Source organism: Pristiophorus japonicus, chromosome 4, assembly GCF_044704955.1.
Source record: "Pristiophorus japonicus isolate sPriJap1 chromosome 4, sPriJap1.hap1, whole genome shotgun sequence".
NCBI classification, from domain to species: domain Eukaryota; kingdom Metazoa; phylum Chordata; class Chondrichthyes; family Pristiophoridae; genus Pristiophorus; species Pristiophorus japonicus.
In genome coordinates, this window is record NC_091980.1 from 217,798,974 (window position 1) to 217,818,053 (window position 19,080).

General features: G+C 41.2%; 1 protein-coding gene across 4 annotated transcripts in view; it reads left to right on the plus strand.

Moving 5' to 3' along the window:
- The window catches only part of mbip (MAP3K12 binding inhibitory protein 1), a 36,378-nt gene extending 25,201 nt beyond the window's left edge, over window positions 1-11,177 (plus strand). For 3 of the 4 annotated variants that reach the window (XM_070877454.1, XM_070877455.1, XM_070877456.1), the window contains 2 exons: window positions 9,081-9,122; window positions 10,537-11,177. In XM_070877454.1, coding sequence (XP_070733555.1) covers window positions 9,081-9,122; window positions 10,537-10,647 — 153 coding nt within the window. In that variant the 3' untranslated portion in view covers window positions 10,648-11,177. Of the gene's footprint in view, window positions 1-7,495; window positions 7,630-9,080; window positions 9,123-10,536 lie in introns of all 4 variants that reach the window. The other variant, XR_011592942.1, reaches the window with a different exon arrangement.
- The last annotated feature ends 7,903 nt before the right edge of the window (window positions 11,178-19,080 follow it).

The window sequence follows — 19,080 nt, forward strand, 5'->3', positions numbered from 1 at the left end:
GCGTCTGTGGGCCGAATGCCGTCCACCGTGATCTTTCTCCCCAAAAACTCCACTTCTGTTGCCATGAAGACGCATTTCGACCTCTTCAGCCGCAGCCCTACGCGATCCAGTCGCTGGAGGACCTCCTCCAGGTTTTGTCGGTGCTCAACAGTGTCCCGACCCGTGACCAATATGTTGTCCTGAAAAACCACCATGCGTGGTGCGGGCTTGAGTAGGCTCTCCATGTTTCTCTGGAAGATCGCTGCAGCTGACCGAATTCCCAACGGGCACCTGTTGTAGATGAACAGTCCCTTGTGCGTGTTGATGCAGGTAAGGCCCTTCGAAGACTCCTCCAGCTCCTGCGTCATGTCGGCCGAAGTCAGGTCGAGCTTGGTGAACGTCTTGCCTCCTGCCAGCGTCGCAAACAGGTCATCTGCCTTAGGTAGCGGGAATTGGTCCTGTAGCAAGAAACGATTAATAGTTACTTTATAATCGCCGCAAATCCTGACCGTGCCATCACTTCTGAGTACTGGAACACTCTGGCTGGCCCACTGGCTGAATTCCACTGGGGAGATGATGCCCTTGCGTTGCAGACTGTCCAGCTCGATTTCCACTCTCTCCCTCATCATGTGAGGTACCGCTCGCATCTTGTGGTGAATGGGTTGTGCCTCTGGGACCATGTGGATCCGCACCTTCGCCCCAGAAAAGTTTCCAATGCCTGGCTCAAAAAGGGAAGGAAATTTGTGAAGAACCTGCGTACATGAGGCCTCATCGACATGTGATAGCGCTCGGATGTCATCCCAGTTCCAGCGGATTTTGCCCAGCCAGCTCCTTCCAAGCAGTGTGGGGCCATCGCCCGGGACAATCCAGAGTGGCAGTTCGTGCACCGTGCCCTCATAGGTGACCTTGACCATGGCGCTGCCCAGGACAGGGATAAGCTCTTTGGTGTACGTTCTCAGTTTCGTGTGGATGTGGCTCAGGGCTGGTCTGAGTGCCTTGTTGCACCACAGTCTCAAACATCTTTTTACTCATGATGGATTGGCTAGCGCCAGTGTCCAGTTCCATGGCGACGGGTAAGCCAGTCAATTTTACATTTAGCATTATAGGTGGACATTTCGTCGAAAATGTTGTCACCCCGTGTACTTCAGCATCTGCCTCCTCTCTCTCAGGCTCGAAATTGCTTTGATCCACCATGGACCGATCTTCCTCTGCCACGTGATGGTTAGCAGGTTTTGCAGAGCTTGCAGCTAGTCTGCAAGCTCGTTGTAGGTGCCCCATTGTTCCACAGCTCTTGCAAACATACCCTTTGAAGCGGCATGAATCGGCTGAATGGAAGCCTCCACTATGCCAACAAGGTGTGAATTGCCTTGCATTCATCCTTTGTTAGGGACTCTTGAGTCATCTGTCACCTGAGGCCTGCTGGCAGTTGCAGACTCGTGGTTTCTGCCGTGTACATTTCTGCTCGCAAACACCGTTCCAGTTAATTTATGAACATTGCTAGCACTTGTGTGCTGAGAGATTTGTTTGGTGTTATCACTGGTGGACATAAACGCCTGTGCAATCGCAATGGCCTTACTGAGGGTCGGTGTCTCTACAGTCAAAAGTATTCGTAGGATGGTCTCGTGGCCAATGCCCAGCACAAAAAAGTCTCTGAGCATCTGCTCCAGGTAGCCATCAAACTCACATTGTCCTGCAAGTCACTTTAGCTCGACGACGTAGCTCGCCACTTCCTGACCTTCAGATCGCTGGCACGTGTAGAACCGATACCTCGCCATCAGCACGCTCTCACTCGGGTTAAGATGCTCCCGAACCAGTGTACACAGCTCCTCATACGACTTATCTGTGGGCTTCACCAGAGCCAGAAGATTCTTCATGACGCTGTAGGCCGGTGCCCCGCGGACCATGAGGAGGACCGCTCTCCTTTTTGCAGCGCCTCCTTCTCCGTCCAGCTCGTTAGCTACAAAGTACTGGTCTAGCCGTTCGACATAGGCTTCCCAGTCCTCACCCTCTGAGAACTTCTCCAGGATGCTCACAGTTTGCTGCATCTTTGCGTTGGATTCGTATACTCGTCGCCAGTTATTGTGTTCCTAACACAGATGAGACTGCACATAGGGAGGTTAAAGTAACAGTGACCTCAGTCTTTATTAAGACACTCCAGAGTGAGGAACAGGCCCTAGGGGCTGGCTTATATACAGTGCTCCCAAGGGATGCTGGGATCCCTTGGGACTTCAGGGGATGTGCTCCCTGGTGGCGGAACATGTGTGTCTGTAAAGCATGCACTCCCAACAGTTTTCTCGACCAATATGCCGAGGAACCAATTAGAGGGCTGGCTATCCTAGACTGCGTGGCGTGTAATGAGAAAGGACTAATTAGCAATCTTGTTGTGCGAGGCCCCTTGGGAAAGAGTGACCATAATATGGTAAAAATTCTTTATTAAGATGGAGAGTGACACAGTTAATTCAGAGACTAGGGTCCTGAACTTAAGGAAAGATAACTTCGATGGTATGAGACGTGAATTGGCTAGAATAGACTGGCGAATGATACTTAAAAATTTGACGGTGGATAGGCAATGGCAAACATTTGAAGATCACTTGGATGAACTTCAACAATTGTACATCCCTGTCTGGAGTAAAAATAAAACGAGGAAGGTGGCTCAACTGTGGCTAACAAGGGAAATTAAGGATAGTGTTAAATCCAAGGAAGAGGCATTCAAAATTGTGTTCGGGAAATTGATGGGATTGAAGGCTGATAAATCCCCGGGGCCTGATAGTCTGCAACCCAGAGTACTTAAGGAAGTGGCCCTAGAAATAGTGGATGCATTGGTGATCTTTTTCCAACAGTCTATCGACTCTGGATCAGTTCCTATGGGCTGGAGGGTAGCTAATGTGACACCACTTTTTAAGAAAGGAGGGAGAGAGAAAACGGGTAATTATAGACCGGGTTAGCCTGTCTTCAGTAGTGGGGAAAATGTTGGAATCAATTATTAAAGATGAAATAGCAGCGCATTTGGAAAGCAGTGACAGGATCAGTCCAAGTCAGCATGGATTTATGAAAGGGAAATCATGCTTGACAAATCGCCTAGAATTCTTTGAGGATGTAACTAGTAGAGTGGACAAGGGAGAACCAGTGGATGTGGTGTACTTGGACTTTCAAAGGCTTTTGACAAGGTCCCACACAAGAGATTGGTGTGCAAAATTAAGGCACATAGTATTGGGGGTGATGTACCGACGTGGATAGAGAATTTGTTGGCAGACAGGAAACAGAGAGTCGGGATAAACGGGTCCTTTTCAGAATGGCAGGCAGTGACTAGTGGGGTGCCGCAGGGCTCAGTGTTGGGACCCCAGCTATTTACAATATAAATTAATGATTTGGATGAAGGAATTGAGTGTGATATCTCCAAGTTTGCAGGTGACACTAATCTGGGTGGTGGTGTGAGCTCTGTGGAGGATGCTAAGAGGCTGCAGGGTGACTTGGACAGGTTAGGCGAGTGGGCAAATGCATGGCAGATGCAGTATAATGTGGATAAATGTGAGGTTATCCACTTTGGTGGCAAAAACACGAAGGCAGAATATTATCTGAATGGCGGCAGACTAGGAAAAGGGGAGATGCAATGGGATCTGGGTGTAATGGTTCATCAGTCATTGAAAGTTGGCATGCAGGTACAGCAGGCGGTGAAGAAGGCAAATGGTGTGTTGACCTTCATAGCTAGGGAATTTGAGTATAGGAGCAGGGAGGTCTTTCTGCAGTTGTATAGGGCCTTAGTGAGGCCTCACCTGAAATAATGTGTTCAGTTTTGGTCTCCTAATCTGAGGAAGGACGTTCTTGCTATTGAGAGAGTGCAGCGAAGGTTCACCAGACTGATTCCCGGGATGGCAGGACTGACATATGAGGAGAGACTGGATCGACTGGGCCTGTATTCATTGGAGTTTAGAAGGATGAGAGGGGATCTCATAGGAACATATAAAATTCTGACGGGACTGGACAGGTTAGATGCAGGAAGAATGTTCGCGATGTTGGGGAAGTCCGGAACTACGGGACATATTCTAAGGATAAGGGGTAAGCCATTTAGGACTGAGATGAGGAGAAACTTCTTCACTCAGAGAGTTGTTAACCTGTGGAATTCTCTGCCGCAGAGAGTTGTTGATGCCAGTTCATTAGATATATTCAAGAGGGAGTTAGATATAGCCCTTACGGCTAAAGGGATCAAGGGGTATGGAGAGAAAGCAGGAAAGGGGTATTGAGGTGAATGATCAGCCATGATCATATTGAATGGTGGTGCAGGTTCGAAGAGCCGAATGGCCTACTCCTGCACCTATTTTCTATGTTTCTATGTATACTTATTTACTTTATCAGTACCGTTTGAATGCCTCTATCAATCCTCCTCTTAACCTTCTCTGGTCTAAGGAGAACAAACCCAGCTTCTTTAGTCTCTCCATGTAACTGCAGTCCCTCATCCCTGTCCATTCTAGTAAATCACTTCTGCACCGTCACTCTAAGGCCTTGACATCCTTCCTAAAGAATGGTGGCCGGAATTGGACACAATATTCCAGCTGAGGCCAAACCAGTGTTTTATAAAGGTTTAGCATAACTTCCTTGCTTTTGTACTCTGTTCCTCTATTAATAAAGTCAAGAATCCCATATGCTTTTTTCATGGCCTTCTCAACTTGTTCTGCCACCTTCAGAGATTTGTGTACATATACCTCCAGGTCTCTCTGTTCCTGCACCCATTTTAAAATTGTACCATTTAGTTCATATTGCCTTTCCTCATTCTTCCTACAAAAATGTATCACACTTCTCTATATTAAATATCATCTGTCATGTGTCTGCCCATTTCACCAGTCTGTAAGTTCCCGTGAAGTCCGTTATGATCTTCCTCATTGTTTACTACATTTCCGAGTTTTGTGTCATCTGTAAATGTTGAAATTATGCCCCGTATACCCAAATCCAGGTCATTAATATATATCAAAAAGAGCAGTGGATCTAATACCATTGACCCCTGTGTAGCACCACTGTATACCTCCCTCCAGTCTGCAGAACAACCATTCACCATTACTTTCCAATACCCAATTTTGTATCCAAGCTGCCACTATCCCTTTAATCCTATGTGCTTTCATTTTGCTAATAAGTCTACTTCTTTCATGTGGTAGTAACAAAGCAAATCAAATGTAGATATCCAAGTTGGATATCCAGGCCAAAGCTTCAGGTGTAACAGCATAAATATCTTGTAGGTTGCTTGCAAATTTCCTCTGAGGGCAGTGCTCAATGATGTGCTGCAGGGCAGCTCCACAGTGGCATGATAGGGATGCTTTAATCTTCCACCTGTGGAGAAGGTGGCAGCATCTACCATGACCAGTTCTGAGGTGGTTGATGGTTGTTCACTGTTTGCAAGGCGGGTTTGATCCAAAGATATCATATGGTACTTTGTCAAATGCCTTTGAAAGTCTATATACACATCAACTGTACTACCCTAATCACCCTCTCCATTACTTCATCAAATAACTCAATCAAGTTAGTCAAACACAATTTGGCTTGACCAAATCATGCTGACGTTCATTTATTAGCCCATACTTTCCAAATGCCAATTCATTTTGTCCCGGATTATTGGGGCTAAAATTCCAGTCGGAGGCTTCCTTCGGACGAACGCTTCCAACCCAAAATCTTTTTGCAAAAGTACCTGGCGGTCCCGGAGACGCCTTCGATTTTGGTTGGAGGCCTTCATTTGATGCGGGGAGAGGACTTTCCCGTACGTGCAAAAAAGCTGGAGTCAAGCTGGAGCACCAATCACTCTGCAGTATTCTCATTGATAATGGGAACTCTGTTTTTACGAGTTTACAAGAAACACAACATAATAAATAAATAAAACATCTCTCATTTAAAATTAATTGAAATGAAAGTTAATTAAATGTATTAGAAAATATTTTTTGATTTTTTTTTTAATGTGTTTTAATATGGCTTAAAACAAACTTACCTTAAGAACATAAGAACATAAGAATTAGGAACAGGAGTAGGCCATCTAGGCCCTCGAGCCTGCTCCGCCATTCAAAAAGTTCATGGCTGATCTGGCCGTGGACTCAGCTCCACTTATCCGCCTGCTCCCCATAACCCTTAATTCCCTTATTGGTTAAAAATCTATCTATCTGTGACTTGAATACATTCAATGAGCTAGCCTCAACTGCTTCCTTGGGCAGAGAATTCCACAGATTCACAACCCTCTGGGAGAAGAAATTCCTTCTCAACTCGGTTTTAAATTGGCTCCCCCGTATTTTGAGGCTGTGCCCCCTAGTTCTAGTCTCCCCGACCAGTGGAAACAACCTCTCCGCCTCTATCTTGTCTATCCCTTTCATTATTTTAAATGTTTCTATAAGATCACCCCTTATCCTTCTGAACTCCAACGAGTAAAGACCCAGTCTACTCAATCTATCATCATAAGGTAACCCCCTCATCTCCGGAATCAGCATAGTGAATCGTCTCTGTACCCCCTCCAAGGCTAGTATATCCTTCCTTAAGTAAGGTGACCAAAACTGCACACAGTACTCCAGGTGCAGCCTCACCAATACCCTGTACAGTTGCAGCAGGACCTCCCTGCTTTTGTACTCCATCCCTCTCGCAATGAAGGCCAACATTCCATTCGCCTTCCTGATTACCTGCTGCACCTGCAAACTAACTTTTTGGGTTTCATGCACAAGGACCCCCAGGTTCCTCTGCACCGCAGCATGTTGTAATTTCTCCCCATTCAAATAATATTCCCTTTTACTGTTTTTTTTTCCAAGGTGGATGACCTCACATTTTCCGACATTGTATTCCATATGCCAAACCTTAGCCCATTCGCTTATCCTATCTAAATCTCTTTGCAGCCTCTCTGTGTCCTCTACACAACCCGCTTTCCCGCTAATCTTTGTGTCATCTGCAAATTTTGTTACACTACATTCTGTCCCCTCTTCCAGGTCATCTATGTATATTGTAAACAGTTGTGGTCCCAGCACCGATCCCTGTGGCACACCACTAACCACCGATTTCCAACCCGAAAAGGACCCATTAGCGCACCTTTATCTTCTGCAGTAACTTTTTGTGTGGCACCTTATCGAATGCCTTTTGGAAATCTAAATGCACCACATCCATCGGTACATCTCTATCCACCATGCTCGTTATATCCTCAAGGAATTCCAGTAAATTAGTTAAACATGATTTCCCCTTCATGACTCCATTAATAATGGACAGGGTTTTTAACTTTAAAATGTGTTTTTAAATAAAATTTTTATATGTTTGTTTTAAAACTCTTACACTTGTAAAAGTAGGCTATGTGCCTGCTTTCACCAGGCGTAGAGTTTGAAGGACATTCGCTTGGCATGAGTTGGGGAAATAGGCTTTTGCGAGGCCTCGCCAGGTCCTTCCACACTTTGTACGGACCCGGTGAGGCCGGAATTTTAGCCCCATTATCTGTGAAAATTTCTCCACCACTGACATCAGACTGACAGGCCTGTAGTTGCTGGGTTTATCTCTCCTTTTTTTTAAATAGGGGTGTAACATTTGCAATCCTCCAGTTCTCTGGCAACGCCCCCATATCCAAGGAGGATTTGAAGATTGTGACCAGAGTGACAATTTCCACCCTTGCTTCCCTCAGTAACCTCGGATGTAACCCATTTGGACCAGGTGACTTTTCTAGTTTGAGGACTGCCGATCTTTTAAGTACCTCCTCTGTTTCTAGTTTTATCCTATCCAATATCGCTACATTCCTCCTTTACTGTTACAATGGCAATATCCTCGTCTCTCATGAAGACAGATGCAAAGTACTCATTTAGTATTTCAGCCATGCCCTCTGCCTTCACAAGAATATCTGTTTTGGTCCTTAGTTGGCCACACCCTTCCTTTGACTACCCTTTCACTATTTGTGTTGAGAAAGGCTTTTAGGTTCCATTTTATGGTAGCCACTAATCTATTCTCATACTTCCTCTTTGCTCCTCTTAGTCCTTTTTTTTCAATCTCCTCTGTTCTTTCTATATTCAGTTTGGTTCGCTACTGTATTATGAATTATACATTTGTCACGAGCCTCCTTTTTCTGTCTCATTTTAACCTCCATTACTTTAGTCATCCAGGGAACCCTATCTTTGGATGCTCTTCTTTTCCACCAAATGGGAATATGTCTACTCTGTATCCGAGCCAACTATTTGATGGCCTCCCATTGTTCAATTACTGTTTTGCCTATCCATTTTTGATTCCAATCCACCAGGGCCAGATCCCTTTTCAACTCACTGAAGTTAACCCTTGTCCGGTTAAGTACTTTTACACTTGATTGTTCCTTGTCCTTTTCCATAACTATTCTAAACCTGATGATATGATCACTGTTTCTCAAATACTCTCCCACTGAAACCTGCTCCACTTGCCTCACTTCATTCCCCAGAGCTGCTTCCTTCCTCGTTGGACTGGAAACTCACTGATCAAGAAAGTTCTCATTTACACAGTTCAGGAATTCCTCCCCCTCTTTGCTCTGTGCTAATATTTGTGAAGAAACGACATGGTCGTTCCAAGGACTAGGAGAAAATTGAGCAATTAACTTGTTCAGTTTTATTGTACTTCCTGATTTGTGAATGGTGGCTTTGAAAGAAATTGAAAATTTAAGTTGGTTTTGTGATAGTTGCTGGTTGTCACTTTGCTTCCAACCATCTAGTGAATGGAACAGGTTTTTGATTGGTTCAATTATTCCATTGATCAGTTATTTGAATCAGTCACCATTTTTTTTTACCCTATATACACTTTTGAAGTCTCATGCTACAGATATACAAGACCTTTAATTATATTCATTTTACATATTGCTTATGAAATGTAACCATGGTAGGGATGTTTGAAACTTCACCTCTTGACTGTATGGTGCAGATATACAGAATCCTGTTCCATATTACTTTTACTTAAGTTGTGTTTGTTTTTAGAATTGAAAAATGTTTTGTCATTGATTTTCTTTGATAGGGTTAATAATTTTAGCTATTGAATGTGTTTAATCAGTATGCTTCAGATTTTACAGCTTCTTCATGGTTATCAGTAGCTAAGATTGTGTGTGTTTTCTTAAATGGAACAGAACTTAAACAAAAAACTTGTTTCCTCTTCAGAATTTTCCAAGCAAAAGGCGTAAAGTTCAAGAAACAGTGCAGGTATTTTTTTTAGCTTCCATATTCAGTATCTTATACAACACAGTCTTGAGATCTAAGGACATATTTGATCATGCAATTATATTTACAGTGCTTCCATATTGAGGTGCTTCTATCTTTCTGTCTCTTCTCCCCCTCCCCTTTCTCTTCAATCTCTAAACAGTCAAATGGAGACAAACATCTGGGCCACTTGTTTTTGACAGGATATACCAACTTGTGCCCATCTTGAACACCAATCTGGAAAGCATAGAAACCCGTTGCTTCAGCAAGGGATCTAATTGTTCCATGCTGCCTTTATATTATATTTTTGGTATTTGTTTGTGCCCAGTTAGGCATAATTCACTATAAAATTAACAAATTCACTGTTAATGCAGTTTTCTGTGCCTTGCAGTACAGGTGGCTCGTACAAAGTCATGTCTGAAAAAAGCTTTTTAAAGTTGAAAACAGTCAATCACAATTTAATGATTAAATGATTTTATATTGCTCGCTCTTTTCAATCATTACAAATCACAATGAAGCAGGTGAACAGCTTGGTGCTTAGGCTTGAGTACGCACACTTGGAACGCTGCATTCCCCAATTTCACAACAGTGTCAGCAAATTGAAAATATGGTCCTCAATTATATTAGTGAAAATAGAGCTGACACTGCGGTCTTCAGTGCACTATAAAAGTGATATTAATATACGCCTTTCTTACTCCTTCTCTTTCACTTATTTAATCTTTCTTTCTTCACCTCCCCCTCCCTCCCCGCCATCCAACATCTGTCTCATTCTCCTGTTTTTTTTTGCTGGAGAACTAGAAAAGGAGCTGACTGAATTAATGGCATTGTCCATTCAAGTGGGACACTTCACCACTGCCAGAACTGGATGATCTGGGACATTCCAGGTGTAATGACAAATGTTCCACCTTCCCTCCTCTCCCTATTATATTAACCCAAAATGTGACCTTTTCACTATCAGCGCAAGTATCAGTGGGGATGCTCTTTTAACATGTTGTAATATCGCTGCTACTGATTCATACTAAGTTTGCTTGCTACGCTGTGTAAGTGCACATAATGTGCTATAATTGGCAGAAGAGCAACAAGTGACCAAGGTAAAATTTGGTTTGTCAGAGTTGGGGGAGGGAAAGAATCTGCCTGGTTCCAATTAAAATTTGCCAGGTGGTTTACTGCATATAGAAGCGCACAGCTAAAAGTTCATACAATCTAACGTGTTGCTGTGTCAAGTTAGGTTTGGTACATAGATGGTATCGGAAATACTTGGAGTTCAAATTATGCAAAAGACACATGGCTGCTGTAGTGCTATTTTTCCATTGAAATGTTTGCATTACATCATGCTGCTTCTAAATGAGAAGCATAATTACAGTTGTTTATCCCAGTGTATTGCAAATTTAAATCCTTTAAATTATTTGTGTTTCAGGGCTACAGTCTGATAGAAATTGATGAGAAGATTAATGCACTGAAGGCAGTGCTGCTGCAGAAAGCAAATGACCAGGCTCAGCCAATAGAGGCTGACAAGATGGCTTTATGAAGTCAAATTTTACTGAGCTTTATAACTTGACCATTTAAAACCAGCCGAATTAGTCAGCGAATAAGGCCTTTTTACTGAGTTTTTCTTTCAGAAAATGAAACCTGCTGGACTGATGCCAGTAACATGCTGTTTTAATATTTCTGAACCATACATTGATACTGTTTTCTGAAGTACATAATCCAGATTGAAAATATCAGTTTGGGTAGAATTAAATTATGTCCTAATTCTAGTAGCCAGATAAATGGGAAAGCTTTTAAAAATTATGCAGCCATTACTCTTGAGCAGTTGCCAGAGCAGTGAGCTGTTAGTAAATCATTGTATCCCAAAGAATAAACCGAATCTGTGCTGTGATAACATCTGTATTACGTGTATTTTGTATAAAATATTGTGTGGAAACATTCTGACGGCACTAAGTTGCTTTAATGTTGAAAGCATCAAATGCTGAACAAACAAGTGTCTTGTGTAAACCCCATTTTAGGTGTTTGTGTAAATATTGTGTTAATTATGTGTGGAACATTGGTACAATAAAAGTTTGATATTGTTCTGTACTGATTTTTAAAATTTTCATTATAGATGATCCTCCTTTCCCCACACGAGCTTCTGAATATAAAGAACTCCCCCATTAAGAAATACTCAATCTTAACAGCCTAATTAAGAAATTGTGAATTTCTGCATGTGGCGATGGTAGCCCCAGAAATCCTTGTGCTTGCTCTGCTGGCAGAAGTACAGCAGAGCGGTTGCTGGTAACCTCCACTCCTGACCCTGCTGCAATATCTGGGATCGGCGACGGTCACTTTATTAGAATACTACCACTATAGTGCTAGCAAGAGTGTGTAGGTGGTGGAAAAAGTTGCACTGGCCAGGTACTAATGTTCCCACCAGTGCCATCGGCGGCAACTTTGTTTTATGTGCAATCATGAAGTCAACTGTTTTCAAGTCACTGCTTTCATAAAAAAAGTGGTGGGGGTTGGGGAAAAAGGGAATAGCCTGCCATATACACAGTGCTTAGAAGGCCAGGTTCAGGCACTAGATCAGCATTCTTGTATTGTGCACTTGTACCCAAGACATAAGTGGGGACTTTTAGTTTAATTTTTATGTAAGTGTATATATCTTGGCTATATTTTCTGTGTGCTCTGTAGACATGCATGTATAGGCACATTTAACTATATCCATATGAGATGTCTGAATATCTATCCAGTAGGTTTGTATGGATATAGATGTGTGTGTATAAATGTGTATATGAAAACATCCAATCGAATCTGAGCCAGCATTAGTTGGCAATTCAAATTGCTTAAAATGCTTAATCTTTGCCTGCTATCTTGAACTAGCTGGGGATCTTAGTACAGTAACTAGGGTTTGAAACATAATCAAGACATAAAAAACATTACAACGTTAAAAATAAAATTGTTAGACAAACCTAAATGTTGCCTTAAAATGTTTTCAAGCGTATGCCTGACTACCTGTTCTTTGAGAAGCCCGAGCCTCGAGTTTCCTAGCTTCCTTGAAGCTTGGGCACCTGGGGCTTCCCAGAATTATCACTGCCAGCGCAAAAGAAGTCCGAACATGATAGCTCCCAGTGTGCACCAGCATCATTGTATGTAATCAGTCTGTGGAGAAAACCGCCAGCTTGCATTGAGGCTGCCTCCCTGCTAAGTCTAATGAACACAACCACATATTGGGGCTGGGAGGAGGGAACATTTTTTTTAAATGATAAGCAAAACCAGGCATTCACAGTATTCGAGGGCTGTAAGTCCCACCCTTTACTGTACATTATGGCAAAATTACTGAAAGTCCAGAGAATTTTTTTAAGGGCATTGAGAGTAATTAGAATTTTTTAATAAAATATCAAAACAAGGTAAGACATGAACTCCACGTTTGAGGTGATTTCCTGAAAAAAATTTAATTTATCATGCTCAAATGGATGCTTATTTATCAAATACATCATGTTATATGTGTGGCGAATTAAACTTTGCATTTTGAAATTGTTTCAATTTTATATTTTGTAATTATTGTATATGGGTACACCAGATTCAATTATTTATATTCATCTTCAAATTTAAAGTAGAAATTCAGGATTTACTACTTTGGAAGGAGGTTCCAAATAAAAGTCTTGAATTTAAACCTTTAGTTAAGCAGAACCTTTTAGTAACACTAGGTACCACTGCAGAGATAACTGGTTTAAAAGAAAAGATGCTAAATAGTTGAAACTCTTATATGTTAACTCATGACTAAAACTCCCTGTGCCAAACAGATGACCCATAAATGTAAGTTGCTACACTTTTGCCTGCAGCAATTTATTTATTTATGTAACTAGTACATGAAAGGTACAAATGTATTTATCTACTTATAGTGGGTAGGGCCAACCCTATTTAGCAGGAATAAAAACAACTTCAAATTTGAGCTAATCTCTTGCAAATCTTTTTCCAAATTTTTCACTTGAGACATGAACCCCTCATCTACATCTTCCCCACCTCACAACAGCATAACCCCCGAGTCAGCATGAGTTACATGACAGGAGATCTGCTCGTACGTAGCATCCAGTCCTCTAATCATGCAAATCACATTTGTTTTGGTGATAAAACCTTTTAGTGTAATTCTTTGAATCTGTACAACTGTAGAAAGAATTCTGTATATAATGATTTGAAACATTTTAATTAAAGTGGCACATTTGTAAAGCACAGTTTTAAAATAATTTTAACCAATGAAATCTAGTTCTGCTTCCAATAAATCTGGTCGTATGCATACATTTTCATGCTTCACAAACCACAAGAAGGTTAAGAACAAATTCTTGGTGGCAATTCTTTATTTTTTGTGGGTGAATGTTCCCTCAAAGTATATTGCAAGTGCCTGAACCCATCAGGTTACCAGTTAAATGTTCTATATTTTAACTCCTTAAAAGATAAGAGAATACACCCAAACAAAAATAAGAATTTTTTAAAATCAATTGTGCAAGTTACATATTTTAAACATAAATGTCGTCCAGCTGGGTGAGACTGCACTTGCCTGGTTCCATTTATCTATCTAATCGTAGCCAGGGAATCTATTCGTACTCCCGCATCATTACCTTTGGTATCCCCCAGGGATCCATCCTTGGCCCGCATTCCTATTTCTCATCTACATGCTGCCCCTCAGCGACATGAGCATGGTCTAGCATGAGCACATAGAATTTAAAATGAGTGTGTCGAGTCCACCAGCTGTGAGTAACCTGATTTTAAATAACTGAAAATTACTTTAAAAAAAATATATAGAACCATTTGCTAGTTTCACTAGTGTACACTAGTCAGTTTCTCAGTAAATTAAATATTTTTTAATATTTAAAAACTTTTAAAAAGTGCTTACTAGTGCCTTTGCACCTAAAATAAAACGACATAATTTTAAGCACCTCCTTGAAGGGCCATAAACAGGTGCAATTGGCAGAAACTCGTCAAGCTCAATAATTAGATCTAGGGGTGTGGCCAGTTTGGTGGCGGGGCCGGCTTCTAGTGCAATGTTATACAAGCCAGCTGTTAGAAATCAGGGGTACCTAAAAATGTATAACACTGTTACGAATGTATAAAATTGATACAAATGCTGTGTTTAAATCGTTTTGAACTGCAGACGGAATGTCTTCAAATCAGAGAAATGGTTAAAAATAGAGGGATTAGTTCTTTGTATTACATATAGTCTCCCTGTTGCTAAGCGATTATCTGTTTTTAAGTTAAGACTTGAACCTTGTTTATGTATTTTATGTATAATGCAAAGGGTAGGGTTTGAAGTCACCTTAACAAAACTGCTGGTGAAGATGAATGGAAGTTATAGGAGTCAACGTAAACATGTTACTACGTTGTAAAAGAAATAACGGCTCTGGGGCAAGCAGTTTTCTGGTTTGGCTTCATGGGATCAAAGGAGACTAGAGAGATGAGATATTTCCACAGGAAGAAACCTTGGGTTAGTGTAAACAGAGTGACGTGATCAAAATCGTAAGACATCTTTAAGGCGGGTTCTTGAAACAAGAATCAAGACAAAGAACTAGAAGTCTTATTGGATATTAAGTTTTATGGGGAACCTCTATAGGTCAAAAGGTCTTGTCAATATTCCAGGGTCAGGCCCACCCCTAAAAAGAGAATAAAAAGAGATTTTTTCACCACAAATTGTGAGAGGGGTGAGGGAAACAGAAGTTTAGCTGGTCGAAAACTTTTCAAGTGACCCATGCTTTATCGAAGGGAGCTCTAGGCAGAGAAAGAGACTGCAAGCCAAAGAACTGCTCACGTGCGCCAGCCATTTGTCCGATCGGGATGGGTATTAACTATCTGTTACAGTTGTATGTTTTTGCTATATAACTAATGTGTTATATTCTGTCTTAAACTCTGATCAAACACAATATATCCACCAGATTAGTTTACAGTCGATCCTGATTATTAAAGTGACCAAAGATAGCCTTAAACTTAGCTATTTCTAAAAGCGTAAAAGATCATGGCAACTCAATTTGTGCTGGACTTAACTTGTACTTGAAATTCCTCGATCATTTATGCTGGTTTGGCTGATTTCAGGGGAATATTGCAAGCTAGCAGAAACTCTACCACATGATCTGTGTGAATATTGCATAATTCAAAAGCAACATTATATGCTAATGCCTATTTTACATTTTTACAGATGGTTTATTAATATGAGCAAACATATTTTAGATCTGCAATTCTGTCCATTCCTGCTGTTGAATCATTCACATCTGTTTCAGTTTTGTGACTGTCTAATTGATTTCTGGAGTATCCTCCATTGTACATACTATTCACTGCTGCCTGCATAGCATTTACACTAGCTATTCAGCTCATTTCATCAAGGCCAAATACAAGGGGTTGCAAGAGGATGATGTGGAACATCTTACCACTACGATAGTAGCAGAAAATCTCATTGGACTACTGGGAGCAATAACACAAGGTCAATGCAATGACAGTTCTAATGGAGTAAATGATTGTTACTTAAAATAATTTGATACAAATGTGAACTTGTAGGGACTGTAGCAGTCTTGTTGCACCTTTTCTGAAAGTAATCCTATTCCTTTTTATAATTGCTAACATTTTACATACTCTACTTGTTGAAAATACATAGTTCAAGCTATGCTCAAGTGCTGGAAGAACAGGTTCAAATATAAATGTGTAAATATTGACAAATATGCAGAATTAATAAAATTCTTACCATGGGAAAATATATATTACAGGTATACTTAAACAAATTTATCTGTACCGATTTGAGAGTTGCTCTTGATTTAGCAGTTACCTAACAAGTCTGCACTTTCTGCAGCCTCAAAGTACTTTTAAACATCTAGCACTGATGATGTGATTTTCAGTGTTACAGTGCATCATGCATGGCTCTCTGCATATGGGTCTAGTACATTTTTTACTCTTCTGATGAGCCATAATATGTTTCTGCAGGTTATTTTCATCCCAGTGAAGCCCTTCCTCTTTTGCCCTATGGGATATTTCTTTGGTTATCTAATGGAAAGGGTAAGCAGAGTACTTGAAAATCATGGAGTGAAAGATGACTGGGGCTGGTGTCTGACTTTAATAACATTCAGCTTAAAATACCATGGTATTTTGATGACCATTTCTGTGGAAGCCTATAACGGATGGACGTTGAGATCAACTATACAGAATCCACCCGCTGCCATGAAGTGCCCGCAGCTCGCCAGTGGTATTTAAATGGGTTCCGAATCCTAATTTGGCTTGGGTTCAGGCGACACGAGCCAGTGCGTTTCGCTCCACTGATTTTTTTTTGCCCATTTTTGGTGCTTGTCGACTTGGCATTTGGTTTTCCGGTGGTAGAAGTAATAAAGTACAAAATCATTCTGCCCATCAATCGCTACTAACCTACTTCTGAGTGGCGTAACACATGCACAGGAATGGTATCTCTGGGTTGGATGTACAGTAGAAATGGCACATTGGCTTGAGACTAGATACTGTAATTGAAAACTCATATATTAATAACCCTCAGTAGAAAATAGGCACCAACATTTTTAGAAAATATAGGTGAATAAAACAGCTTGTATATAGACCAAAACAATAAAAATGAAGATCTTCCCCAGCAAAAGTGGATGCTGTATAAACATTGAGGTCTGGCCAAAATGAGGATGTATGGTTTAACATTGTGCCTCGCAGAATTTATTTAACCTGAAAGGATGTAGCCTTAAAGATTTATTGTACACCACACTTAAATCCTCAAAGGAGAAAAGACGGGTTCCAAATCCCTATAGGAGATAAGCCAAGTTTTCAGATCAGTAATGTAATTTAGAAATAGATAAGGATAAAGAATGACAGGTACAGACAGACAGCTGTGAATGGGACCATTCGATTGGTCAGCCTAACGAGATGCCAGCCATGGCCTAAGTGATAGGACTCTTTCCACTGAAGGTTGTGGGGTCAAGTCTCCTCTCCAGAGACTCCAGTACAAAATCCAGGCTGACACTCCAGTGCAGTACTGAAGGAGTGCTGCAATGTTGGAGCTGTTAAGTCCCCTCTGCTCTCCCAAGTGGATGTAAAGATCCCATGGCACTATTTTGAAGGTCAGGGGAGTTCTCCATGGTGTCCTGGCCAATATATATCCCTCAACCAACATCACTAACAGAGATTATCTGGCCATTATCTCATTGCTGTTTGTGGGAGCTTGCTGTACGCATATTGGCTGCTGTATTTCCTACATTACAACAGGGGCACTTCAAAAGTACTTCATTGGCTGTGAAGCACTTTGGGATGTCCTAAAGTTGTGAAAGGCAAGTCTTCTTTCAAAAACATTTTTAATGGAGATTGAGACATGAAATGAATGGTTGCAGCATGCCAGCATAATGGTAAAGTATCTATGGATAATTAACATTGCAGCAGATAAATCCTTATTGTGAACTCACCCTTGAGAATTGTCTGGATACAAAACCTGGGGAAAACAAAGAAGAATTTAAAAACATCTATTTGATCAGAATCGATCTCCTATCTGCATATAAAATAAATATATGGAGGTCCTCTGGAGCTAGAAAAATGCATTATCTTTGATCCTCACAGACGTCATTATGGTAACAGACTTAACACTGGTGAACACCAGAGGGGTACAAAAAGCAGCTGCACACAGCAGCATTATGGACCAGACTTCCCGAGAAATGTTTCCGTGATGAGGCTCCGCAGCGATTCTGGAGCTGTCAGTAGCAGCAGCTGCCTTTGCAGGTATTGACTGAAAATGTACATCAACTTCAAGGGTCTCAAATTAAACGGAAAACAGAACACAAAGTCATCATCTATGAAAGATTAAGGTTTTGGTTGTAAAATAAAATCTGAAGTACCAGTTTGAAAGTTGCGTGTAAAATGGAGGGGAGAAATACACAGCTGACAGAGGTCTCGAACAGTGACAAAAAGCATTAAAAAAACATCACCAGCCTTTATTTGCACATTTAGAATATTACAATGGGTGATGTGCGTTTACAGTGTGCAACAATCCTAAGTTAATTTTCAAATGGCACACCCTACCTCTCATATAACTCCCATTCGCGTGGGAACCCCATGAACTGATCAACTTGCTCTACAATGCATTGCACATCATGGCTAGGCAAAAGAACTAATGAACAATGCATTGTGGAAGCGATAGAATGAGCGAGTGTTTGAGGTTAAGCTTAAGGATCACGAACGAAGGGAAGAATCGCTGACTGCCCATACAAAATGTGATAATTGGCAACTATGGTGAGTGCTGTGGTAAAACTAGTTAAGGTCTCCAAAATTATTGTAGCCTGCTGTGTCCCACACAACTTTGCCTTACAAAGGAGTACAGCCATGAAGTAAGCAGAGGAAGGGAGACGGAAACAGAAAAAGACAAGCCCAATCACGAAATTCGCTTCCCTACTCAGAGAACAGCTCAGTCAGCAAGAGTGATCAGGCGAGGTCTAACAAGTCAACCCTTAAATATACCTCTAATACACACCATACATTTCCACATGTGCCAATACTCTTGCCAAAACAAATGAGTGGCCTTACCAGCGACAGCCACATCCCATCAACAAAAAAAAGCATTACATGCAGTGGCCCTAGCCACACATCAAGACCCATGAAGATCACACGACTTTTCCACAACAACCTTAATCTGCCACATTGCAAAAGAACTGTCAGGTCATATTCCACTATAATTCAGTCCAACTTCTTAAAATCATTGCAGTGTATGATGCACGTGTTATTGGTGTGTTTTGCCCCAGTGCTTTTACTTAGTGAAAGTGCAGGATATGCATCTTCTTAACTGTGTGCTCCTTTTAAGTGTTCCCCTTTTAATTGTTGTGGGAAATTACTGTAATCTATCATCAGCAACAGAGTGATAGAGCATTTGGACAAGTATGAGCTAATCAAAGAGAATCAGTGTCGATTTGTGAAGGGTAGGTCATGTCAAGAAATTATTAGCAAAATGAGAGCGCATGGAATTGGACATATCCTT